The sequence below is a fragment of the Rhinatrema bivittatum genome, chromosome 8, assembly GCF_901001135.1.
Source record: "Rhinatrema bivittatum chromosome 8, aRhiBiv1.1, whole genome shotgun sequence".
Lineage (NCBI taxonomy): Eukaryota > Metazoa > Chordata > Amphibia > Gymnophiona > Rhinatrematidae > Rhinatrema > Rhinatrema bivittatum.
In genome coordinates this window covers 85879785-85907081 of record NC_042622.1, presented here as the reverse complement: position 1 = coordinate 85907081, position 27297 = coordinate 85879785, and the positions used below count along the sequence as shown (strand labels likewise).

The following is a 27297-nucleotide window of genomic DNA, read 5'->3' as shown; positions in this document are numbered from 1 at the left end:
CTGACATTCTAAGCACAGAAAAATGTGCCATTACATGAGAGCAGGTGGAAAAAGATGCAGCGGCAATATCAGAAAACAAACAGGACTGAGTCAGCTGAGCATAAGTCTAACATTGAGAAACAAAGGATGTGATCCCCTCTCTGATACCTACACTATCACCTTCAGCCTTTCAAATATCCTCTCCTGCTCTCTGGGCAACTTAATCTTTCCTACCCCACAACTTTGTTGCGTCTGGGTTCTGTTTCTTTAATCTATAAAAAGCGCATTCTTCTCTACAACATGACTCCATGCTAATCAAAAAGGTGAAATCACATATGGATCAATCTATGACTAAAGATTAAGAAAGGGATAAAATGAGTTGATTATCTTTCTGAGGCCAACAGAGACAGCCTCTTGCCTCTTCAGTACTGAGAGTACTCACAGCCCAGGGTTCTTCACAATCCACCAGTTATTTACATCCTTGAAGGGATAACAGGTGACCTGCTGCTGGTGAGAGCTTCCCCGGCCATCCTCGTACCTACAGGCAGGGGTAGAGTACACAAATGCAAATAGAATTTTGTTTTTATTTGATGCCCCAGGCAGGCACCTGTGTACACAGAACACATGTGCATATCCCTAGAGAAATCTCCATTCCACAGGACCTAAAACAGCTCTTGGCTAGACCTCATTCCAGAATAATGCCCCTCTACCAAACCTTCTTCCAGGGCAATACCAAAGAGGTGAATCTCAGTGTGGTGCATGTACCATATTCAAAAGTAATCATTTCAATCAGAGTGCATGATTTAAGTCCAGACTGAAAAGTACCTCAGTGTATATCAGGTGTACTGAACCTAGTACTAGGATCCAAAATGGATACAGAGCTAAGGAGACAGCTACTCTTCTTTCAGCCCAGCAGAGGACACAAGTGAGCTGCTTCTATGGCAGCCACCATCCGAATGTCACTGAGGTGGGAAGGACGGTCACGCAGAAGGGGACACTAGTTCTCACCTGACAGGGTAGGTGCTCTTGTGAGAGTGCAGCCAGCAAGGAAGTGGCTTGCTGAGGACATTACGCATGGTGACCTGAGAGCCATATGCCACCTCCAACGGCTGACCTTGTGTGATCCGCGCTAACCCGCCCTGTGAAACAACATGAAACACAGGCAATTGAAAAATGAGAAGGGAAAATCATTGGACACTGCTGCAGTCACTAAAGCCATAATATAAAGGTTGTTCTTCTCCATGTCCTGCTCTAGGCAGCACTCCTTAAGGAAGTCACATCCTGAGACCAGCTTTAGATCATTTTACAGCTTCCTTCAGCTTCAAAATAATCTAAGGTGCAAATCATCAGGAAGTCTCTTATACTGAGCTGCAGGATAGTCTCTGTATCAGGAGAAACTACTACCTGCTGTAAGCATAAGACTATCATAAAGACATATGGCCCAGCACAGAGGCATGGCTCTTACTCTTGTGTATTATTTATAGTCCCTACTTTCCTCTCCATCTCCAATCAGATCAGCCTGTCAGGGTGCAAAATGCCTGCAGTTCCAAAGCAGCAGCAGCAAGTTGGAAGTCAGGACAGGGCTACCTATGAATAATGGATTTATTTTCTCCTTTCCTCCTATGCAGCTGCACTAAAGCACAATTTCTAGCAACTGAGGGGACTGATGGGTTAGTCTAAGCTGAAACAGTCATCCATAGAACATACTCTGTCCAACAGAGGATAAGAGAATCCCTACTGTTAACATTCCAAGTTTGCAAAAGGGGGCTCTCTCCAAGCTTACTCTGACCTGTATCACCCCATGATGCAATAAAGACCAGGAGTGCTGACCACTGAAGAAATATAGCTCTTCTTACCTCCAAGCTGGCTTGGAATGCACTGCTCATGATCTGATCGTGAGGTCCCGAGCGATACAGCAGAACCAGGTGAATATAGAAGAAACCCAGATACATAAGAACTGGGGTCACCAGGACAGCCAGTCCACGAGCAAGGACGTGACACAGTACTGTCATCTGTTGTAAAAGGAAAGTTAAATATGCTCAAGGCACAGCTTCTACTCAGAAAAGGACCAACTATCTGACAGCAGAAACCTTAGCTCCATGGGTGCATATCAGCACATACTAAAAGTTTTGATAGTTCAAACTTTTAGAAAGAAGCAAAAAAGCAAGGTTTTTCTAATGAGCCTTTGATAATATCTCATTAACATTATTGTTATAGCTTTCAAGGTTATGATAGCCTCAGTATAAAGTGTGGGGTGTAGTTTAATCTTTGTCTTGCAAGCATGGGTCTATTTTTTTTTTTTTAATTAGTTTTGTATTGGCCATTTTCCTTGTTGATTTTGTATGTTTTTACTATACCCAACTTAGAACATTGGGTTATGCAAAGTAGAAATGGTTTTAAAATTAAGTATTTCATATCCTGTCTGCATTATAAGGGCTACAAGAATGCAGTTGGTATTTTATAGGTGTTTGTTACAGTAAACTAAGAATGATTAAAAACTAAAAATTATCTGATTTTCTGATTGACCCATGAGTTTGCTAGCCCCCAATACACTTACGGGCACAGCATGGAGAGCAGAAGCTGACTAAGATAAATGTGCAGTAGGGATAATGGTGGCTCCATTTCTACAAAAGGTTATATCATTATGGACAAAGACAATCCTTTCGTCTCCCACTGCTGATCAGCAGCAGCACACAATTGCTTATCTGTAACTGGTGTTCTCCCAGGACAGCAGAATGTCATTCCTCACAAGAGGGTGACATCACCCAATGGAGCCCAGCCTGGAAATTGTGTGTCAAAAATTTCTAGAACTTTGTGCATCACTACCCAATCTCCTCTCCCCTTGAGTAAAAGAGAATCTTAATTCTCCCTGGACAAGCCAGACAATACAACCATACATCTGAGTAATGTCATCCAGCGGTGCTGGGTTGAACACTTCTCTATCCTGCCTCTGAAAGTTACTAGAATAATGCAAAACAGAAAAATGCCTCAATAAAGGAAATTTGTTGCAGAGAAAAGATAAAAGCCCTTTCAAATTATGTAAACAAAGCTGCCATAAAATGTCAATGAGAGACCAGCATGGTCTGTCCCTCAGATTCCCTAGACCAGATTACGATACCAAAAAATTGTGGCCTCTGTGAGTATATGTCAACCCGAGCCAGACTATATAGAGATTTGAAATGCAAATAGGAGTTGATGAAATCGGCTGAGAATAGAAAAATTAAGTTGTTCTTCTCTGGAAAATTTGTCATAAAAGAAGTATCACAAATTGCATGTTTCAAAATCAAAAAATAAAAATAAAACCGAAGAACATTAGTAACTAGCACCGAAGTGTCACCTGCGCATAAAAATGTAATGCCAGTAACGCTGGCGCACTGATATATCTGTGCCAAGCACTTCCAGTGTGAAAGGAGAACTCGGTGGAGACAAAATATCTGCGCCGAGAAGTGGCACTGAAGACACATCGGTACTGAGGCATGGCTCAAGTGGCATATTGCCACCGAGGCATGGCACAGATATCAGCACCAATAGGGAAAGGTGTCAAGGAGTGTAAGCACCAAAGAAACATGACACTAATACAGCATGGGCATCGATAAAATGTGGTGCCAAAAGAGATTATAGCACTGACAGAACAACTCTGCATAAGAGGCATCAGCAATTCACCAGAGAGAAACAGAATCAAAAGGATAAGAAAAAATATCTTCATATCCAAAAATCTGGAGCAAGTAGCTGAGGCTCTCCTCTACAACTTGAGCCCCTGATTTTCAGAGGCAGCTACCTATATCACCTCTCCCAGAGTGCCACTCTTTCGTACAAACACTCAGGCTGATACAGTACAGGCCGATACAGTACAGTACAGTGCGCTCCAATGGAGCGCACTGTTAGCCTGCTCTTGGACGCGCATTTTCCCTTACCCCTTATTCAGTAAGGGGAGGAAAATGCACGTCCAACCTGCGGCACCTAATAGCGCCCTCAACATGCAAATGCATGTTGATGGCCCTATTAGGTATGTGCGCGGGATACAGAAAGTAAAATGTGCAGCCAAGCCGCACATTTTACTTTCAGAAATTAGTGCCGACCCAAAGGTCGGCGCTAATTTCTTCCGGCACCGGGAAAGTGCACAGAAAAGCAGTAAAAACTGCTTTTCTGTGCACCCTCTGACTTAATATCATGGCGATATTAAGTCGGAGGTCCCAAAGAGTAAAAAAAAAAAAAAAAAAAATTTGAATTCGGCCTGCGGCTGTCGGGCCGAAAACCGGACGCTAAATTTTGCCGGCGTCCGGTTTCCGAGCCCGTAGCTGTCAGCGGGCTCGAGAACAGACGCCGGCAAAATTGAGCGTCAGCTGTCAAACCAGCTGACAACCGCCGCTCCTGTCAAAAAGGAGGCGCTAGGGACACTGCCGGGCCTAATTTAAATACTGCATCGCGCGCATCGGCGAGTGGCCGGTGCGCGCGCGCTGGGAGAGCGGGCGTTTGCCTGCTCTCCCGTGGACTTTACTGTATCGGCCTGATTATGATCAGACTGTTGGCAACTTATATGGCCAAAAGACCAAATGAGTAAGAGCAAACAAAACAATTATTCTCAGGAAAATTCACAAATAAACAAAGGAAAGGAAGAGGAAAAGATTTAGCTAAGGAACTTTTAAAAGCTCCATAGTCTACAAGATATAGAAAAGCATTCAGAAGACTAATGACATTTTCGGATACATCACTGGCACCCAATATTCCTTCAGGTCCATCTCCAGAGCCAGCAGGAAGATCGGCCCTGCTGGAGGACACAACTTACCCAGTATTTTTACAAAAAATGTCAGAGTCAAATCAGTTCAATCTAGAAGACATTATTAAAACAAAGGAATATGAAGGTGTATTTCAATTTATTCAACTGCCTAAGCAATTCAGCTCAGTTCCAATGCATCAAGTGTTGCTAGATGTACAAAACAGAATGTGAAAAATACCATCTTCAGTTGCATCAGTGACAAAAATATTGATGCTAGATATAAAACACAAGTGTTCTCTAATTGTAGAGTCAGCAATGAAAAAGCTAAAAAGCCAAACACACACTCATCCACTCCAGGAAAGAAAATTTACCAGTTGACAACCCTTATTATCAAGGATAGATGCCCATCAGATGCAAATGGTTTGCTTCATGTTGAATAGCATTCAGAAGTTAGAAAAATCTGTGCAACATTTATCATCAGACCCAAAAGACATTCAAGCAAATTATAAAAGACAGGAAAAATTGTACAAAATACATGACAAGATCCATATATGATTGCTTTGATACAACTTCAGAAAAAAATCATCAACTAGAGCCAAGCCTACAAGAAAATTGGCAAAGCTGAAGGGATAGAGACTCAGAACGGATGTGCATGAAAAGCTAGCTGAAACACCATGCACAGGAGAAAACCTATTTGGAGACAGGGTGAAGGAAACAGACCATCTCCTAAAACACCAGAATACTGCTCTTCAATCCTCATCCTCACCTCAAATGAACCAATCCTTGCAAAGAAGATGCAGCCAATACTACTACAAAAAATGTATTATATGCAAAGGAAACGTTATAATCCATATTCTTATTATTACAGACAACCTCCATTGCTAATACAACAGCAACAACCACAAAAGCAGTACCGTCAAACGCCACCTAGGCTGAGGAACAGAGAAAGAGTGCAACAAAGGCAGCCATAATAGCCTATGCTCAGACCTTACTCGAGAGTTTGACTTATACAAAATCACAATAAAGAACCCATTGTCAAATATTCCAATCAGAGGAAGGTACAATTAGGTTCTTACCTGCTAGTTGTCTTTCCTTGAGTCCTGATAGACCAGTCCAGAGAAGAGGGACATGGTCTCTAGGTAGCAGCTGGAGGCAGAGACAACACTCAGAGCTGATTTCACTCTTCATATAGGGGTAGATTTTATAAATCTGCGCCTGCATGTACTTTTGTTCACGTACCAGGCGCAAACAAGAGTACGTGGGATTTTAATAGATACGCGCGTAGCCGCGTGTATCCATTAAAATCCGGGGTCGGCGCATGCAAGGCTGCCCAAAATCGGCAGCCTGCGCGCACCGAGCCGCGCAGCCTGCCTCCATTTCCTCCCGCCTCCCCCCACCTTCCCCTACCTAACCCACCCCCCCAGCCCTATCTAACCCCCCACCTCTTGTTGTACAAGTTACGCCTGCCCGAAGAAGGCGTAACTTGCGCGTGCCAGGCCGGCCGCTGGCGCGCAATTCCCAGGCCTGGGAGCCGTTTCGGAGGCCTTGGCCATGCCCCCAAAACACCCCCGGGCTGGAACCACGTCCACGCCCACGCCCCCAAATGACGCGCCGCCGTGACACGCTCCCCGACAAGCGCGTCCCGCGGCTTTTGCACGCGCCGCCGAGCCTACTCAACATAGGCTCGGCGCACGCAGGGGTGTACTTCGGCCAGGTTTTCGGGGGGTACACGCGTACTCCTTTAAAAATCTGGCCCATAAGGTTCTAGTGCTGCCTCAGCTCTTCAGTATCCTATGTCAAAGCTAAAACAACTAAAGGCAAATGTTAGTTTTGGTTTCCAAAATCACCATAAATAATCAAAACCTGATACCACCACAAATGTTCACTCCCTGGTCACTATTCCAGGAACCAGAATTCCCACTCCAAACTTCCAGTTTAGACCACTGTTTTCCATGTGAAGGACAAAGCACTCGCTGATGGATCTCTCAGTGTAAGATACCACTGGAATTCAAGAAAAGAGATATTCTGCGAAAGTAATCTCAATAACACCGCACAAATATTAAGGGACTGAGGATGACACCTGCTTGCCTGTGCTGTATTTCTCTGCTGGGTGAAAAGCACTCCTTTTACTAATCGCTATGTGTATGCCTACATATATAAATATATATCCTTTTTATTTTGGACCCTTTTCTCATCCTGGGTTGGGCTCTGGACTTGTCTGTCAGGACACAAGGAAAGACAATTAGCAGGTAAGAACCTAACTGTACCATCTTCATCATCCTACAGACCAGTACATCCAAGTGGAATGTCCCAACGCAGTCCCTATCCCAGGTGGGAGTAACTTAGACCTGCTTCCAGGACTCCTGTGGCCAATGCTGTCCCCTTCCTCTCCTGAAGGTTTAGTCTACAATGTCTGAAAATGTATGCAGAGATCCCCTGTAGCTGCCCTGCAGATTTTTGGGGCCCCCTCTTCTGTACTCAGCCCAGGACATTGCCCGGGCCTTTGCTGAGTGCAACTGCACGTCCTCTGGCATCAGCTTTGCTCTCAATATGCATGCTGCTGCAATTGCTTCTTTAATCCATTGTACAACTGCTGCTTTAGAGGTCACTTCCACTCTCCAGGACTCTCTAGCAATCTGAGGTCCTGCTTCTGGCATTGACTTTCTGTTTTCGTACAGCTTGGCAATGAAACCTGTTGACTCACATGAAAACACTACTCCTGAAACAAAGGGAGTACCGTATTTTCCGGCATATAAGACGACTGGGCGTATAAGACGACCCCCCCCTTTTTTATACATATTTTTAAGAAAAAAAATAATTTTACACTCAAACAGGAGCAACCCTATCTATGAAAAGGCAACACTACAAATACCGTATATCAGGCCCTAAAAACCAATACACCTCTTATTAGGAAAACAGAACTAGCAAGCAGCTATAGATCCCCACACAGAAATAATTGTAAAACTATACTAATAAGCAGAATAAATGTTTCAAAACAGCTATGAACAGAATAACATCCAACAATTAAAAACTCATAAAAACTATTAAACATTCTCCAAACACCAATAAAATATTTCAAAAAAGCAGACACATCACATAATATTAAATAATTAAAATGGCAGTCAGTCAAGAAAAATAAACTTTAAAAGCCACCTTTACTTACCCCCTCCAGCAGCTCTCCTACTCCTCTTCCATGCAGGCCGTAGCACACACAAGAAGCAGCAGTAATGGCTAAGCTCTATACTCATGGTCCTCTTCCTTAGGGCCCATGTCTCTCACACACACACACACACACCATACCAGTCATGCCCCCATGACCAGTTTCTGTCTCTCACACACCAATCATTTCCCAAACAGTCTTTGACACACACACCAGACACCTTCCTGAACAGTTTTCTCTCATGCCACACACACACACACAGGCTTCCCACTCCCGTGTTCTGCTTACCGTACATATACGGGCTTCTCACTCTCATAATCACTTTCTCTGTCTCACACACACACACACACACACACCCCCCAGTCTCTCTCTCATTTCCATGCTTGCTCTCCACGTGCACAGGCTTCTCATTCCCTGAATCACATTCTTTCTCTCACATTCACACACACCAGTCTCTTTCTCTCACACACACCGTCACCTTATCAACCAGTCTCTCTCTCATGCACGCACACACACACACACAGCCCTCCCGCTCCCATGCTCTCTCTCACATAATCAGGCTTCTTACTCCCATGCTTTCTCACATACCCAGATTTCTCACTTCCATGCTTTTTCTCTCTCTCACACTCACATACACATCAGTCATCTCTCTGAGCAGTCACTTTCATTGTCTCTCACATATACACACACATGAGCTCGCTAACCAGTTTCTCTCAATCACACACATGCTCTCAATCAAATGCATTCTCTCACTTACACACAGGCTGGCTGCTTCTCTCTCTCTCTCACTCACTTCCACTCCCCTCCCCCCCCCGAGCACAAATAGTAGCTGCAGCAGCCTCCTCCTCCAGCCCCCGCAGGCCAAGAAAGAAGAAACCCATCGGCCGCGTGAGGCTCATGCTGCTGTCTCCTTTCCCGATTTCCAGCTCCTTTGACTACTCGGGGGCCGATGCTGCTGTCGCCGCTGCTATTTTTTCACGTGGCACGGCTCTTTCTTCCCGCGCATCACTTCCTGTTCCGGTTCAAAGGGGGGGGGGGGGGGCGGGAAGAAGAAAAGGCCAGCCGCGGATGCCACAGCTTTTTTTTTTTGCACTGCTGCCGTTCCCGCTGGGCTTGAACGTGCTGATAGCCCAGCGGCAACGGCAGTGCGGTGCGCGGGAAGGAGAAAGCCGTGCCGCATGAAAAAATAGCAGCGGCGACAGCAGCATCGGCCCCCGAGCAATCAAAGCAGCTGATAATAGGGAAAGGAGACAGCACCATGAGCCTCCCGCGGCCGATGGGATTCTTCTTTCTTGGCCTGCGGGGGCTGCAGCTACTATTTGTGCTTGGGGGGGCGGGGGAGAGGAAGTGAGTGAGAGAGAGAAAAGCAGCCAGCCAGCCAGCCTGTGTGTAAGTGAGAGAATGCATTTGATTGAGAGCATGTGTGTGATTGAGAGAAACTGGTCAGAGAGCAGGTGTGCCCTATATGACGATACCCGGCGTATAAGACGACCCCCGACTTTTGAGAAGATTTTCTTGGGTTAAAAAGTCGTCTTATACGCCGGAAAATACGGTATATTAGGCCCTGTAATCCCTTTTCCTTTAAGCAGCCTAATGCTACCAAGGAGACAGCTTCCACCACAGGGCTCCGAGATGCTACCTTACAACGCTTGAAAGGAAGTGATGGCAGATCCCTTCCAAGTTGAGGAGATTTCCCTCTGTAGAAAGTTTGAGAACTTGACTCCTTGGAAGAAAGCAAATGTTGCTTACCTGTAACAGGTGTTCTCACAGGACAGCAGGATGTTAGTCCTCACATATGGGTGACGTCACAGGACGGAGCCCAATCACGGAAAACTTCTGTCAAAATTTCTAGAACTTTGACTGGCCCCTACTGGGCATGCCCAGCATGGCACTAACCCTGCAGCCAGCAGGGATCCCCCTTCAGTCTTGTTTTGAAAGCTACAGGTAGTGCCGAAAAATAAAATAAAACGAACCCAACACCGTGGGGCGGCGGGCAGGTTTCGTGAGGACTAACATCCTGCTGTCCTGTGAGAACACCTGTTACAGGTAAGCAACATTTGCTTTCTCACAGGACAAGCAGGATGGTAGTCCTCACAAATGGTTGAGTACCGAGCTGAGGATGTCCGAACATGCACCAAACGTACCCAACGGCGTGCAACAGGCACAACAACTGGGGTGGAATTTGGTAGAGGGCATCCTGAACCCCACCGGGCAGGCGGGGTTTGAGGCGGTTGGAGGTGGAGGCGGTGCAGGAGCCAGGGCATCCATGTGGTAGGTGAGCATTTTTAATGCCGCTGTGACCTGGGTTACTGTTAATGCCTTACTGTTACTGAACCCATTGGGCCAGATCGGGGATGGCCTGATACAAGGACAAGATCATCGGGTCCACGGCTTCAGCAAATTGAAAGATTCGTGGATCTCTGTTGCTGTGGTGAGGTTGGCACAACCTAAAGGGAATGCCCTGTAGGTCCTCACCGACAGCGGGCGGACTTAGGCAAGGAAGAGGCTGGTCGGGAACTTCATACACACCAACCTCTTTCCACTTGGGTTGAGCCCTCGAGTTCCGGGAGGTGGCAGGTCTTAGGTAAGAGTCTCCTATATAGAAGCGGGGGCATAGGTCAGGAGTCAGGCTGAGATCAGGGGCAGGCAGCAGACGAGAGTGGTTAGAGACCAGGCAGAAGTCAGATTCAGGCAGCAAATAAGAATGGTCAGAGTTCAGGCTGAGATCACAGGCGGTAAACAAGGATGGTCCAGGCTGAGGTCAGGTCCAGTAGTCAGTCTGAAGGGGAGCGCAGGGCACAATAAAGACAGGGCTGGAAAAGTCAGACAGGCAAAGCAAGGCAGATGAGGCAGGCAAGGTGAAAGTCTCTTATATAGGAGTGTGGATGTAGATTAGGAGTCAGGCTGAGATCAGGGGCTGGCGGCAGATGAGAGTGGTTAGAGTCCAGACCGCAATCAGAGGCAGGTGGCAAGTAAGAATGGTCAGAGTACAGGCTGAGGTTAGTGCAAGAGGGTGTGCAGGGCACAACGAAGACAGGAGGATAGAGTGACGAGGCAAGCAGGGCTGGAGAGGTCAGATAGGCAAGGCAAGGTAGACAAGGCAAGCAAGGCTGGTGAGATGAGGCAGGCAAAGCTGGAGAGATGAAGCAGGCAAACCTGGAGTCAGGAACGCAGGAGCAGCAACTCACACTACATGAATGCAGGAGACCCATTACTGAGGCAAGGTGGGACTGTCTGAGAAGCCCTACCTAAAGAAACTACCGGGAGATAGAATAAGTCTGTGGGGCCCCGCAATGAACGATCTTGTGACCCAAAAAGCTGAAACACACAGGCCTAGGAGCAGGAAAGTGAGGAACCACAAGTGGACCCTGCAGAAGAGACTGAAGGGTCCCCCGCCAAATGGATGCATGGTATGTTGGCATGCAGTGCATGCTCAGTGAGGCACAATCAAAGTTCAAGTAACTTTGACATAAAATTTCTGGGCTGGACTCCATCAGATGATGCTTCCCACTTGTGAGGACTGTCATCCTGCTTGTCCTCAAAGAAACTGCCTATGCACAAACTTGGAGCATTTAATGCTGACAGTTTCAGTTTCCAACTCAGCAAGACCCTGCTTGAACTCTGGTTTTAACCAGTGATAACAGTTTTTGCCATTTTTGTAGCATATAGAAATACTTGCTACATTTCTCCATATCACTCACAGATTCTGTTGACAGTGCTCCACTAATGTGGATCTTTTGTGTATAAACAAACTGGTTGGACATCTTTAAGATACTTACATTGGACAAAGTTTTATTTCCAATAACATGCCAGGTGTGGATGCCAGCAACAGCCAACAGCAACAAGTAGGTGAACAGGCCCATGTATTTCACACTAAAAAAAAAAAAAACCAGAGAGACAGGTTAAGGGACTTGACTACAATCACAGCATATTCCAGGCCACTGCCAGAACGTCTCCAGCATTCAGGAAGCTTACAGATAGGAAAGCAAAGGAGAAATTTGTACTTACCTGATAATATCTTTTCCTTGAATCCAGCTAGACCAGCCAGATGCATGGGTTATGCTCACAAACCAGCAGATGGAGACAGAAACTAGCAGAATCCCATGCTAACCTCAGCCTCCCAGTAGATGCTGTAACAAGCTATAAGAAACTCATCAACTTTACTTCCCCCACAACCAGGGGCTTCCAGGACGGAGTAGATACAATAATCAGAAATATAGATCCGAGATTTTATAATATCCCTCCTTAATTGAAACTCACTACTAAGTATGTATAATACTACCAATGTTTCTTCTTTCTAAAAGATGCAATTGTAGACAATAGTTTAGCAGAACAGGGAGGGTCCTGAACTGGTCTGGTTGGATTCAAGGAAAGGAAATTATCAGGTAGGAACTAATTTCTCCTTCCTTTTCATCCAGTCAGACCAAGCAAGATGCATGGGATGTACCAAAGCTACTTCTCCAGGCAAGATACTGCCAAACTTGCTCTCAAAATCTCTGTGCCAAAGGCCGCTCACTCCAAGGTTCGAACATCTATCCGTTAATACTTCTAAAATGAATACAAGGAAGACCAGGCTGCCACTTTACAAAATTTCCTCCGGTGAAACTAATTGAAGCTCTGCCCATGAAGCTGCTGGAACTCGAGTACTGTGTACAGTACTGGGCAATAGAAGACCTTCATTCACATAGGCTGCTGCAATTACACCATTAATCCAACACATCAGTATAGCCTTTGAAGCTGCCTCACTTTTCCTTGGTCCTCTAAACAGATACTTCCTGAAACTATTAGAAATCTTCAAATATCACAAGAGAATTCTCTTCATGTCCAGTCGAAGTTGAGAATATTCCTTCCTGTACAAATCCCTATGGAATGCACCACTTGACCCAGAAGAAAAGGTGAAACCACTTTCAAAAGAAATGAAGTAACTGTGCGATTCTTCACCATTTTGTTTGAAGAAAAACAAAAAGGGCTCTCTGTAGGAAAGCGTCCAGTTCTGAAACCCTAACAGAACAAATGGCCACCAAAAAATACAGCCTCAAGAGTGAGAAGCTTAAATGAAATAGTCTTCAAGGGCTCAAAGGATGAACCCACCAGAAAGGTTAAAACCAAATTTAAGTTTCGTGAGGGAACCAGATCTTATAAACTTCACTCCCTTAAGGAAAAACACAAGAACATAAGATATGCCATTCTGGGTCAGACCAAGGATTCATCAAGCCAGTATCCAGTTTCCAACCAAGTCACAAGTACCTGGCAAGTACCCAATCATTAAATAGATCTCAAACTACTATTGCTTATTAACTAATAGTAGATTATGGGTTTTTCCTCTAGGAATTTATCCAAACCTTTATTAAACCTAGTCACACTAAATGCTGTAACCACATCCTCTGGCAATGAATTCCAGAGCTTAACTATGCGCTGAGTGAAAGAGAATTTTCTTCAACTTGTTTTAAATGAGCTACTTGCTAATTTCATGGAGTGCCCCTAGTCCTTCTATTATCTGAGTAAATAACCAAATTATATTAACCTGTTCAAGCCCTTTCATGATTTTGTAGACCTTTATCAAATCCCCCCCTCAGTCTCTTCTCCAAACTGAACAGCCCTAACTTCTTTGGCCTTTCCTCATAGGGATGCCATTCCATGCCCCTTATTTTGGTCGCCCTTCTCTGCACTTACTCCAGTGCAAATATATTGTTTTGAGATGAGACATTATGACAGCCACTATTTTATTTGCCAATCTCTTCCTAAAAATTCCTGTTTGCTTTGACTGCCACAGCACACTGAGCCGATGATTTCAATGCATTATCCATTATTTATTTATTTTATTTATTTAAGGCTTTTATATACCGACTTTCTTGATACAGATCAAATCAACTCGGTTTACATCAAACGAAGCAGAACTAAACCAACCATACAACAAGACAATTTGAAGGAGCATAAAAGTTACATTCTAACAAGGTTGCCTTAACTGGGAGAAGGAAAAAAAGAGGGGGGAGAACAAAGATAAATTACTATATACAATAAATTACTATATACAATGGTGTATGGGAGGGAGGTAGAGGCAGAATCTCGTGATGACTTTTGAATAAATCAGGCTGTTGTGCTATTGGCTGGGAAGGCTTGGCAGAATAGCCATGTCTTTAGTTTCTTTTTAAAAGTTAGTAGACAGGTTTCCTGCCTGAGGTCCGGGGGTATAGCGTTCCAGATGGAGGGTCCTGCGGTAGAGAATGTCCTGTCTCTGATGTTTGCGTGTTGTACAAATTTGATTGGGGGAACATGTAAGGATCCCTTGTAGGCATCTCTTAAGGGTCTGGTCGTCGAGTGCAGTTTGAGCGGGTGTGAAAGATCAACAGGAGTCTGATGGTGAATATTTTTGTGGATAATTGTCAGTGATTTGTGAAGGATCCTGAAGTTTACAGGGAGCCAGTGGAGATCTTTTAGGATGGGGGAGATATGCGCTCTCCGATTTGTATTTGTTAAAATTCTCGCCGCTGCATTTTGGAGCAACTGGAGGGGTTTTATAGTGGAGATCGGTAGACCTTGCAAAATGGAATTGCAATAGTCTATCTTGGAGAAAAGAATAGCTTGAAGTACAGATCTGAAGTCGTGGTGGAATAGGAGTGGTTTGAGTTTTTTTGAGTACTTGTAGCTTGTAGAAGCACTCCCTTGTTGTGTGTTTTATAAACTGCTTTAAGTTCAAGTGACTATCTATTATAACTCCAAGATCTCGGGCATGGGATATTTGTATGTTAGAATGCAGTTGGTTATGAAATGGACTGCCTTCTGGGGTTATTAGCAGAAGTTCAGTCTTGGAAGTGTTGCGTACCTGGTTAATGCTTGAAAGGTGATGGTTGATCGTTTGTAAATGAGAGTTCCATAATTTGAGTGTTGAGTCCAGTGACCTGGATATGGGGATTAAAATTTGTACATCATCGGCATATATATAGAACTTAAGATTTAGATTTGAGAGTACATGGCAGAGAGGGAGTATGTAGATGTTGAACAAGGTGGGCGATAAGGAGGAACCCTGAGGAACTCCGAATGGGGCATTGGTATGAGAGGATTCCTTGTTATTGATTTTAACCTTATAGCCTCCGTTGCTAAGGAAGGAGTTGAACCATCTGAGAGCTGATCCAGTGATACTTATATCTGACAGCCGGTTTAGTAGGGTATTGTGATTTACGGTATCGAACGCTGCGGATATGTCAAGAAGGGCTAGAAGGAATGATTGACCTTTGTCAAAGCCAATGTGAATTTGATCAAGGAGAGAGATGAGGAGGGTTTCAGTATTGTGTCCTTTTCGGAAGCTGTATTGTGAATGGTGTAGAATGTTATGGTTCTCTAGGTAGTCTGAAAGCTGCTTATTTACAATTTTCTCCATGATCTTGGCTATAAACAAAAGATTTGAGATGGGGCGGTAGTTGTTGAGGTCATCCGGATCCAGGTTCGGTTTTTTGAGAATGGGTTTAAGAGTGGCTGATTTGAGAGCGTCTGGGAATATTCCTTGTGAGAGGGAACAATTGATAATATCAGCTAGATGTTTGGAAATGTGTTCTGGTATAAGAATCAGGAATTTGGAAGGGATTTGGTCCAGCGGATGGGTCGAAGGTTTCATTTTTTTTTATCAGATTTTCCACCTCTATAGTGTGGATAGGATCAAAGGATTCCAAGCTTCTGTCTGTGCTTGGTCGGTGGAGGGTATCCGGAGGCAGTGAATTTGGGTTGGTAGGTAATTTAGCTAGGGTGTTTGAGATTTTATTCTGAAAGAATAAGGCCAGATCATTGGCTTTCGATTGGGCTGTATCGTCTGGAATAGTAGGGGGAGCAGTTTTGGTGAGTTCTGATACGTATGAGAAAAGGGCCTTCGCATCGAAGATCATATCATGAATATGGAGGGCATAGAAATCTCTTTTTGTTCGAAGCGTTGTCGTTCTGTAATGGTGGAGGGCGGCTTTATATGTGGTCAGAGAATGGGGGTTGGGGTTCTTCCTCCATTGTTTTTCTATTTTTTTCTATTTCTATTATTATTTTTTCATTATGACGCCTAGATCTCTTTCTTGGGCGGTAACACCTAAGATAGAACAACCCCAAAGAAATTCAAACATGACCTTAAAATGTGGTTATTTCAGAATTAATATAACCTAATGTAACCTTTTCTGATATTGGCACTTACTCCTACATGGAAAAATTCATTATGAACAGGGAATGAGAAGCCTGTGCACGTGGAGAGCAAGCATGGAAATGAGAGAGAGACTGGGGTGTGTGTGTGTGTGAGACAGAGAAAGTGATTATGAGAGTGAGAAGCCCGTATATGTACGGTAAGCAGAACACGGGAGTGGGAAGCCTGTGTGTGTGTGTATGGCATGAGAGAAAACTGTTCAGGAAGGTGTCTGGTGTGTGTGTCAAAGACTGTTTGGGAAATGATTGGTGTGTGAGAGACAGAAACTGGTCATGGGGGCATGACTGGTATGGTGTGTGTGTGTGTGTGTGAGAGACATGGGCCCTAAGGAAGAGGACCATGAGTATAGAGCTTAGCCATTACTGCTGCTTCTTGTGTGTGCTACGGCCTGCATGGAAGAGGAGTAGGAGAGCTGCTGGAGGGGGTAAGTAAAGGTGGCTTTTAAAGTTTATTTTTCTTGACTGACTGCCATTTTAATTATTTAATATTATGTAATGTGTCTGCTTTTTTGAAATATTTTATTGGTGTTTGGAGAATGTTTAATAGTTTTTATGAGTTTTTAATTGTTGGATGTTATTCTGTTCATAGCTGTTTTGAAACATTTATTCTGCTTATTAGTATAGTTTTACAATTATTTCTGTGTGGGGATCTATAGCTGCTTGCTAGTTCTGTTTTCCTAATAAGAGGTGTATTGGTTTTTAGGGCCTGATATACGGTATTTGTAGTGTTGCCTTTTCATAGATAGGGTTGCTCCTGTTTGAGTGTAAAATTATTTTTTTTCTTAAAAATATGTATAAAAAAGGGGGGGTCGTCTTATACGCCCAGTCGTCTTATATGCCGGAAAATACGGTACTCCCTTTGTTTCAGGAGTAGTGTTTTCATGTGAGTCAACAGGTTTCATTGCCAAGCTGTACGAAAACAGAAAGTCAATGCCAGAAGCAGGACCTCAGATTGCTAGAGAGTCCTGGAGAGTGGAAGTGACCTCTAAAGCAGCAGTTGTACAATGGATTAAAGAAGCAATTGCAGCAGCATGCATATTGAGAGCAAAGCTGATGCCAGAGGACGTGCAGTTGCACTCAGCAAAGGCCCGGGCAATGTCCTGGGCTGAGTACAGAAGAGGGGGCCCCAAAAATCTGCAGGGCAGCTACAGGGGATCTCTGCATACATTTTCAGACATTGTAGACTTTCACAAAGGCCTGGTGCATGGTGGCCAGACTCTCCGAGAAGGCCTCCATATTCAAAACTCCCTGGCAGATCTACATCACTACTACTGTACAGTCTAGGTTCTATGGAGTCTCCGGTTCCCCGCAAAATCTCAAAATTGTCTGGCGAGATCTATTTTCCAGATCCTCGATTTTTGCTGACAAATTCTGTTCAGTTTTCATCAACTTGTGGTCACTTTGCAGGCAGCGAATCTCCAAGGCCTGAGAGTCGCTAGTAGTCTCGAACTCATAGAGCCACCGGCCCATCTCAGATATCTCCTCTATCTCTCCCATTAGGTCCACGATTTCCTTTTTGTAATTTTTAATGGCTTGGCATAGCTCATGGAACCAAGTGCGAAATTCTGCACGGGTGGGTAGCTCAGAGTCTTGAAAAGGCGAGGCGTCCTTCTAACCAGTATCAGAGTCAGCGCCATCTTCTGCCGCCATATCCTCCGGCTCAGCCATCCAGCCGCTATCCGATTTTTCATAGGAAAATTTTCAGAATCAACTGATTTTCTTTTGACAGACATCTAAAAATTGTCACAGACCAGTCTGGTAAGTTAGGAGGGAATCCATCCAGTGATGCCTGAGATATTTATATAGATGACCCACTGCGATGAGGAGCACTCACAATTTAGGTGTCCGAAGGCTTCGGTGACTTCATTTCTTCTCATGTTTCCTGTGTTTTAACCAGTCTGCAATCCACAAAAGGACATTGCCTCCTATTCCATGACTTTCTAGTATTCTTATAAGCCTCTCATGCAAGACTTTGTTGAATGCCTTCTGAAAATCCAAATACACCACATCTACCAGTTCACCTTTGTCCGCATGTTTAATCATCTCTTAAAAAAAAAAAAAAAAGTGTAGGATATTTGGGAGGCAAGACTTCACTTGGATAAATCCATGCTGGCTGTGTCCATTAAACCAAGTCTATCTAAATGTTTTGTGATTTTACTCTTTATAACAGTTTCCACGATTTTTCCCAGCACTGAAGTCAGGCTCACCAGTCTATAGTTTCCTGGATCAACCCTGAAGACCTTTTTAAATATCAGGGTTACATTGACCACCTTCCAGTCTGATTTTAATGAGGTTACAAATTAATTGAAATAGGCCTGAAATTTCAATTTTTAGTCCCTTCAGAACCCTGGGGTGTATACCATCCAGTCCAGGTGATTTACGACTCTTCAGTTTGTCAATCTGGCCTACCACATCTTCCAGGTTCACCACGATTTGGTTCAGTTCATCTGAATCATCACTCTTGAAAACCATCTCCGGAACAGTTCTCTCTCCAACATTCTCTTCAGTGAACAGTGATCACCAAAGAAAGAATTTGTTTAGTCTTTATGCAATGGACTCATCTTCCCTAAGTGCCTCTTTAACCCCTCAATCATCTAACGGTCCAACAGACTCCCTCGCAGGCTTTCTGCTTCAGATATATTTTTTAAAGTTTTTATTTAGAATTTTTGCCTCTACAGCCAATTTCTTTTCAAATTCTCCTTTAACCTGTCTTATATTATCTAGATGGGAAGACAGAGGTCTACCTAAAATATGGCTTCTGCAACAGGGAACTGCCTGTACCTATAAGGAATTCAGAGACAAAACATTTACCAAAATCTGAATGGTATTGAAGAACTTTTTGCCAAAATGTCTCACGAAAAATTTGTCACATCCTCATGCATGCTAAGGATGTAAATTTTTTCCTAGAACGCAAGAGGGTATTCACCACCTCCTGAGAATATCTTTTCCTTACTAAATGTGACCTCCATATGACAGAACTGAGCTGGATCTTTGTGTACCACTGGCCCCTGGAACAGATGATTCCAGCCTTGCAGTAACAGTTAGTTTTCCATTTAATAACCTGACCAGATCCACATACCAAGGATGCCTCGGCCAGCTGAGAGCTATCAGGATTACTCATATGAGATGTCGTGAAATACTGTTCAGAACTCTTCCCACCAGAGGTCATGGGGGAAAAGCATAAAGGATTTCCTCTCATGGCCAGACTTGAATCAGTGCATCCAGATCGAATGGATCCCTTTTCCTTTCTTCTGCTGAAAAACCTTTCTGCCTTTTTGCTGGCCATCATCAAATCCATCACCGGCTCTCCCTAACATTCTACAATCTGAGCCTATTCTCCTAGATTCAGGGTGCTGTGGCGGAGGAAATTCACTTGCATATTCTTCAACCTGTGACATATGTCGCCATCATGATAAATACTTCTTCATCCAACCTATAAGACGCCTGATTGTGCCAAAGCCTGGGAACTCTTGGTCCGGTCCCCCTGATGCACCATACCAAAAGCCTCAAAGATTTGCTTAAAATTCACCTCTGTCTTCCTGTCCTGGGCATCCTTAAGGGCTCTACTTCCTTCCACTGGAATATTAGTCCGTTTCATGACTGCACAAACCAGAAAACACTTGCCTTAGGGAATCTCTTATCTCTTTCCTGAGGAAGAGGGTAGAGCTTTGTCAGAGACTGCTCTCCTTTAAAGCTGGCTCCTGGCAAATCTCTTTTCAGATCAACCAAATCCTGCACTGCTTTGTGCAGTGGAAAAGCTTTAGGACTTCTGAATACTATTCCTACTAGGATCCTCAGCTAAACTGGGACTCTCCTCAACCTTTATTTATTTATTTATTTGTGATTTTTCTATACCGGCATTCACGGAGTTTGTATCATGTCGGTTTACATAAAACAAGGGGTGAGCAATACAAAACTATAACTTGAATGTATACATTACAACTTATAATAAATTATAACAAATTATAACAAATGCTCAGAAGAAGTAGTTACAATAAAACAGGGATGATTCTAACTGGGAGTAAAAGAAGAGGAAGATAGAAGTTTAACAAGAGGTAGAACTTTGCGGAGGTTGTTAATGACTATATTAGTTTAACGGAAGATGATCAGTCTTGTTGTATTTAGTGTAGGAGAATCAGTAAGGGTCCGGAAAGGCTTTCTTGAACAGCCATGTTTTAAGTCTTTTTCTGAAGGTTGGTAGACATGGTTCCTGTCGTAATTCTAAGGGGATTGAGTTCCATAGTGGTGGGCCTGCTGTAGAGAAGGCCCGGTCTCTCAATGTTATATGTTGGGTGGTATTGGCGTGTGGTACCTGTAGATATTCTCTGTATGTTTCTCTGATGGGTCTGTTGGAGGAGTGTTTTTTGAGTTCTATTTGTAGATGGAGTGGAGCCAGTGGAACCTTAAGTCTCTGCAATATTTAGTACTCACAAAGAATGAGAAATCAGTGTAAACAGTTCTATTTATGAAAGAATCTGACCATAGAGGAATCATCTTCACCAGGAGGTCTGCCCCCAATACCCCCTTCACTGCTGCTTTCCTTCAGCTCATAAAGTTCTGGGAGAGATTCATCAGATCTGCAGGATTTCTTATCCTCTACATCTTCCTCTTCCTCCTTTATCCCTCTTTTCCATCCTGACCCTCTCACAACAAGTCCCATGAGGGAAAGGCAAAAAAAGAGGACTCAGAACAGAACTTGGTCTCATATAAAATGCCTGATGTAAACACCTCAACAGAGCTGAAGCTTAGGCTGAATTTCATTTGGTGAAAGCTGGAGAGATTGCCCCTTTAAAGGCAGCAACAAACATGACCTCTGAGGAATCTGTGTCAGCTTCCTAGCCTGTGGGAACCAAAGATTAAGGCCCTGGGTCATACTCCCACTGCTGCGATTCTATTATGGCTGATGGCCCCACTGCAGCAGCAATCATGTCAGCACAACCTGGTTCAGCTACCATCCCCTCTGAGGCAGGCAGTTTAGTTCTGTGCCTGATCTCCTTTTCTTCAATGCACCTATAGCGATGCTCCCCCTCCAGCACTTGCCAGTGCATCCTACATGGAGCACAGCATAATCTTTTTCCCATGTTCTGCCACAGCATTCACTTTCCTGCCTCACCACCAAAACGGCTCCCAGAAAAAAGAAGCAACTCACCGCACCTCCACTGAAACAGATTCTCCTTCCGACCCTTCCAGTCCAGTGCTCCATGCTCCTCAATCTGTCTTTCCACTTTACTTTTACCTTTTTTTTTTTTAAACTTTACACAGAGAGCAAAACAAACAACTGTCCAAAGAAGAAACAGCACTTAAACAAAATTACTCCACTGCCTCCCCTCCCTATTCCTTTTTTTTTTTTTTTTTTTTAAACTTGAAGAAGAATAAAGCCTGTGAAGGAAAAGAAAAGAAGAATCCCAGAGGAGGAGGGAGGAAGGGAAGGGCAACTATATTAAACAGTTTCTGGCCCTAATCCAAGAAAACAGACTGGAAGCCCCCTGGGCTAGGGCTGTGCTCAGCTGAAGGAAGGAGTATAGAACTTTCATCTCAGGAACTTCACCTCTACTTTCAAATTTTCTTCTTCTCCTGGCCTATCCCCACAGGATGCTCGCTTACCGTCTGCTGGAGACAGAGAATGGTGGTAGGCTAAGGTTAACACGGGAGTTTCTAAGGAATGACATCAGCAAGCCTGTTAGTCTTGGTCTCCATCTGCTGGTTGGTGAGCATAACCCATGTGCCTGGGCAGGCCTGGCTGGATAAAGAGAAAGACTACTTTGCTTCAAAGATTCCTGCAGAATCCATGAGAGAGGTAGCATTAGTGCAAGGGATTTGGCCACCAGAGGCCCTTATGCTCCACAGAATCTGATGGGAAAAGATTTCTGAATTCTGCTGTCATTTGAGGAACAAGATTTAATGAAACAGGAAAGGATCCTGAATAATATAAAACTTACCCAACTGCACAGGCACAAGTGACTCCTGTCAGCATGAGCCAAAACCAGTAAGCGACCGAGAAGGAGCTGTGTGAGCAGGAGAAACATCCAAAAATGCTGTTACTCTTCACATTTTTTTTTTCTAATTGTACACCGACTGTGAATTGCTCTATCCCCTGAAGTAAATCCAACCAAAGCTGCAAAAATTAAGCACACTAGTACATTTTGTATTTTAACGGGTAATTTTCAATAGTGTGCATAACAACACATACATAAGTAGGTGAGACTAAAACTGTCTGTATTTTATAAACTGTGCATCCAAAGCAGCACTAAATGCCACATATCACTGATGCAAATGAACACATATTTCAGTACATACATATTTAAATGTACGGATCGGCATAGTTTATAAGAGTACGTGCATATATTTTACACATTAAATAATTGTAATGTGCACATCATAACCCTCAGTATATGAGCAGAGACAGGTATTTTATAAAGTTGGCTGATGCGTGCATGTATCTCACTTATGAAAATACTTGTGTGCATATTTCCAAGCACCAGTTCACTCACTTGCTCCAGACCCTTACCTAAAACTGCAGATAAAATAGTTACTTACCTGTAACAGATGTTCTCCGAAGACAGCAGGGTGTCAGCTCTCACACAAGGGTGACATCATCCGACGGAGCTCAGCATGGAACTTCGATCTCAGAGATTCTAGAACTTACTACTGAGTATGTGCAGCTGTAGCCACCTCCCTGTCTCTCAGGCAGAGTCCTTCGATTCATGATATAGCAGATACATTGAAAAACCAACTCCCAGGGGAGGAGGGAGGGTATTTTGAGGACTGACATCTTGCTATCCATGGAGAACACCTGTTACAGGTAAGCAACTCTGTTTTCTCAGAGAACAAGCAGGATGGCAGTCCTCACACATGGGTAAATCCCAAGTTAGAGGCTGCCGAAACAGGAAAAATGGGGAAATCCTTTATTGCAGAAGCACCACCATGCCCCACCTTCCTCTTTTTCATTGAGGCAGCCAACCTATAAGGGCTCTAGGAGGGAAGAGAGTTGGGTTTTTCACCTCAAAGAGACTGACATAATAGAGAAAGACAGAAATCCTGATATGCAGCAAGGCATCCAAAGGCAGGGGCATAATGTGAGCATGGGGTGAGAAACCCACTGAGCAGCACAAAGACTAATACAGTCAGAGCTACTGAATAAAGAACTCGGACTGGCACCAGTAGGCCTAGGACCCTTTGGATGCAGGCAAAGGGTCAAATTACTAAGTACAAGAGAAAAAAGCTCTTGGATCAAGACCACAAAGTTTTTTTGTTTATTTTTTTTCATTTTTGGTGTCACAAGACAACTGAAAATCAGCTGGGGCTAGAGAGCCCAGCAGAAAGAAAACTGCAGTCAGGGGGGCGGATCCAAGATGGCTGCGTGAAAGGACGTAAACCGCGCTGCTCTGCACTTTTCCTCAAGATTTACCTGGTTTGAGTGGTTTCCGATTTAGTAATGCTGCACAAGAGGAAAGCGAAGGTTAGGGTGTATCCTGCTGAACCCTCTATCCCAGCAGACCAGTGATGTATCAGCGAGTTCACGACCCCCATTATGGAGTTGAGGGCGTCTTCTCCCGCTGGAGGAAGAGAGAGAGGAGCTCTGTTCTCTCCTGGGGAAATATCTTTGAGCCCTCTGGACCCACGACAGCAGCTGATAGCTTCTCCATATGATGGCATTCGCGGTGCTGGGGCTCCAAGAGGAGACTCGTCAGGTCAGCCCCAGCAGGAGGGAACAGCTGGCGTTGATTCAGAGTTGGCATTGTTTCCTACCCCAGCCCATAGCCGGGAGGCCCACATGGAGAAGGGTGTTGGAAGAGATGGGGATGCCTCTCCGGATTCAACCAGCGGGAGTGCCTGTGCTCTGGGAAGTGGAGTGGTGAAACACTTACCTCAGGAGATTAAAAGCTGGACTACTACTACAGAACTGGACTACTACTACTGTTGTGACTTTGGAGTCCCTATGGGACTTAACAGCAGGTATGTCGCTAAATTCCAAAGAAACTCGGTGTTTAGATGCTGTGTCAGTAAGAGTGGATATGGTTGCTCAAGATCACCAACGAATTTTACAAAAGCATTTGGTACTTATCAAGAAATTGGAAGATGTTAAAAGTTTGAAAGACACTAATGCGGTAATAATTCGTGAGCGTCTGGCATCCGTTAGGAGGTTGGAATTTTTGGAGAATTCACTGCGACATTTAAATCTGAGGTTGCTCAATTTTCCAAAAGTATCTGGTGAACTGCCTCTTCTTACTTTAAAGAAATATCTAACAGAGATATTAAAGATACCGGAGGATATGGTTCCAGTTATAAAAAAGGCTGTATCTTTACTTCAAAAGCAAACTTTGCCACGGATTAATAACGAAGGAAATATTTCCAATTTGACTGACTACCTGGAAAATTCAGTTACAGAAGTTATAGCTAGATCAACGCTCTTGGTTTCCTTTTTTACTGAGCAAGATATAAGTTTGATCATGCGCTATAACTTTTTTCTAGAGGGTATAGTGCGGGTCTATCCAGACACGCCAGAAGGCTTTTCTAAATTTGAAATCTGAAGTTGTAGCTCATGGAATGAGTTTTCTATTGCGTTTCCCATGTAAATGCATAGTCAAACTACAAAATAATATCTATGTCTTTTTTAGCCCTGAACAGCTGAGAAACTTCTTGGACGCTAGGGTAACTGTACCAGCTATGAATATTGGTGGGCCATAATTTAAAATGGAAAATGGGGATATTTATTTTTATTTATTTAAAAACTTTTCTATACCGTCATTTAGTAATGCACCATCACAACGGTTTACAATTAGGCACAAAATAAGTTTGGTTTATAAATTATCCAGAAGGTGCCAAAAAATGTCAGTTACATGTTTCAATAATATACTCTATGTGGAAAGTGGATTGGGATTTCTATTTATATGTTCTATACAGTCCTCTTAATTTAATACTTAATTATGATGAGATTAAAAAGTAAGCCATTATGCTTTTGGGTGACTTTCAGCTGTGTGTAGGTGTTCTTATTCATTGACCTCACTGTGAAAGGCTTTTTTGAAGAGCCATGTTTTTAAACTTTTTTTTTATTATTTATTTATTTAACAGTTTTATATACCGAATTTCTTGTAAAAGGTTACAAATCAAAACGGTTTACATAATAACAAAAACAGTGCCTCAAATAGTGCAATTACATAAAACAAAGGATTTCAGAACTAGGATCATGAAACTGTTGAAACAAACCAGGGTATAAATCAAACTATGATACACGGCTGGTAGAGAATGGTTTGGTTAAGATCATGGTATTGGCAAGGACCTTGGGATTTGGGGCTAAAGTAGGACATATAGCATTTGACTAAATCGAGAGAAGGCAGGCAAGAGTCAATGTGTTACTGGTGATAGAGCTGATTTAATTCATCTGGCGTATGATTTAAGCAAAGGCCTGCTTGAACAGCCATGTTTTGAGTCTTTTCTTAAATGTGACCGGGCAATGTTCCAGCCTGAGGTCTGGTGGAAGAGAATTCCAATGTATTGGTCCAGAGACTGAGATGGCTCTCTTACTTTTTGAAGAGTTTTACATCTTTCATTAATATTATTTCGAGTGGTAATGCGATCCATAATATTGGCCCCGCTAATGATAGTGCTCTCTCTCTAACTTGTGTCAGTTTTGCTGTTTTGACCGAGGGGAATGGTTAGTAGCGCTTTATTGGCTGATCTGAGATTTCTCTGGGGGACATGCAATCGTAGGGCAGTGTTTAACCAATCGGCATTTTCGTCATTGATTAGTTTATGAATTGTGCATAGCGTTTTAAATTGCACTCTTTGCTCTATTGGTAGCCAGTGTAAATCTGCAAGAGTTTGGGTGATATGATCTCTTCTGCCTTTTCCAGTAAGTATTCTGGCAGCTGAGTTCTGTAGTATTTGCAGTGGTCTGATTGTTGTATATGGTAATCCTAGGAAAAATGTGTTACAATAGTCTGTGCTGGCGAATATTAGTGCTTGTAGTACTGTTCGAAAGTGTGCTTGAGTTAATAAGAGTTTTAGTCTCCTAAGGACCATTAATTTGGCGTAGCCTTCTCTAACTTTCAGTGATATGTGTGCTTAAGGCTGAGTTCCGTATCAATTATTACTCCTAGGTTTCGAGCTTTCTCAGTTAGCTCCACTATTTTGCCATTTTTAAGTTTGATGGGATTCTGAATGATTTCAATGGTTTTTCATTCAAGATGTATAAATTCTGTTTTTCAATGTTAATTACTAGTTCCATTTGGTTTAGAAGTTGTTTTATTATATCTAGGTACAACAATGCAAAGTTCAGTGTTTTTTCAATTGTTTCTTCTACCGGTAGAATTAGCTAAATGTCGTCAGCATATATGTAATGTATGATATGCTCATGCTGCAATTTCCTTTTTGTGATATAGTTTATTGGTCTCCTCCTTTGATTATTGCCTTGGTCTTTCCCCCCCTCAAGGTTACCTCTAAGATGGAGAGAGTGAAAAAATTGTGAAAATTCATAATTGAGTGAAAATAATTCTCTCAAATATGTATTTCCTATGTACGCTCTGTATATTTCTTAACAAAGTATTACTTTGTGTTTGTGTAGTAAAAGTTCAATAAAGAAAGAATAAAAAAAAAAAAAGAAAGAAAACTGCAGTAACCGAGTAACAAGACGGACTAGGTATGCAAAGCTATGACCAACATATGTCCAAAAGCAACAGTTAGGAGACTTCCCAACCACAGGAATTCCCAGCCAGTCCCATCAGGGAAACACAGCTCACAGAGCCCATCTACCCTCAGTAAACATAGGCAACATATATTGAGAGAGTCCTAGACTCCAGCAGGGTGACAGCAATTTGAAGGAAGAGTTTGCAAATCTCTCTGCTGAGTTTGAAAACAGGAATGCTGAAAGAGGCAAGCGCTGTGGAACAGGACTTGCTCACCGATCTGGGAACCCTGAGTGTACCAGAGAAGGAGCAATCTGACCAGCAGAGCAGACTGCCCATCAACTGAGTAGAGGTATAAAACCCATATTTTGAGAAAATGTTGTGGCACACAAGCAGAAATATCTGCATGGATAAGGACTGCCTTGTCAGACCACAAACCCTATTGACAGGGTCACCTCTGAAAGAGGAACGAACCATTCTTAAGTGACTGTAAAATGGGTGGAGAGACACTTTTGCAAGATCCTCCATCCCCAGCCCAAGCCACCATAGATACAGCAAGCTGTTGGAAGGCCAACAAGTCAGTCAAGAAATAGAGGGAGAAGAAATCTCCCCCCAGAGGTAGAGTGCCACCCAAACTCGAC

The 27297-nt window shown here is 43.4% G+C and overlaps 1 protein-coding gene across 8 annotated transcripts in view; it reads right to left on the bottom strand.

Annotated features, from left to right (window-relative positions):
- The window catches only part of POMT1 (protein O-mannosyltransferase 1), a 126741-nt gene that overhangs the window by 59331 nt on the left and 40113 nt on the right, over positions 1–27297 (bottom strand). For all 8 annotated transcript variants that reach the window (XM_029614080.1, XM_029614081.1, XM_029614084.1 and 5 more), the window contains 5 exons: positions 21971–22036; positions 11636–11729; positions 1836–1991; positions 988–1118; positions 422–517 (listed from right to left, as the gene is read on the bottom strand). In XM_029614080.1, coding sequence (XP_029469940.1) covers positions 422–517; positions 988–1118; positions 1836–1991; positions 11636–11729; positions 21971–22036 — 543 coding nt within the window. The remainder of the gene's footprint in view (positions 1–421; positions 518–987; positions 1119–1835; positions 1992–11635; positions 11730–21970; positions 22037–27297) is intronic.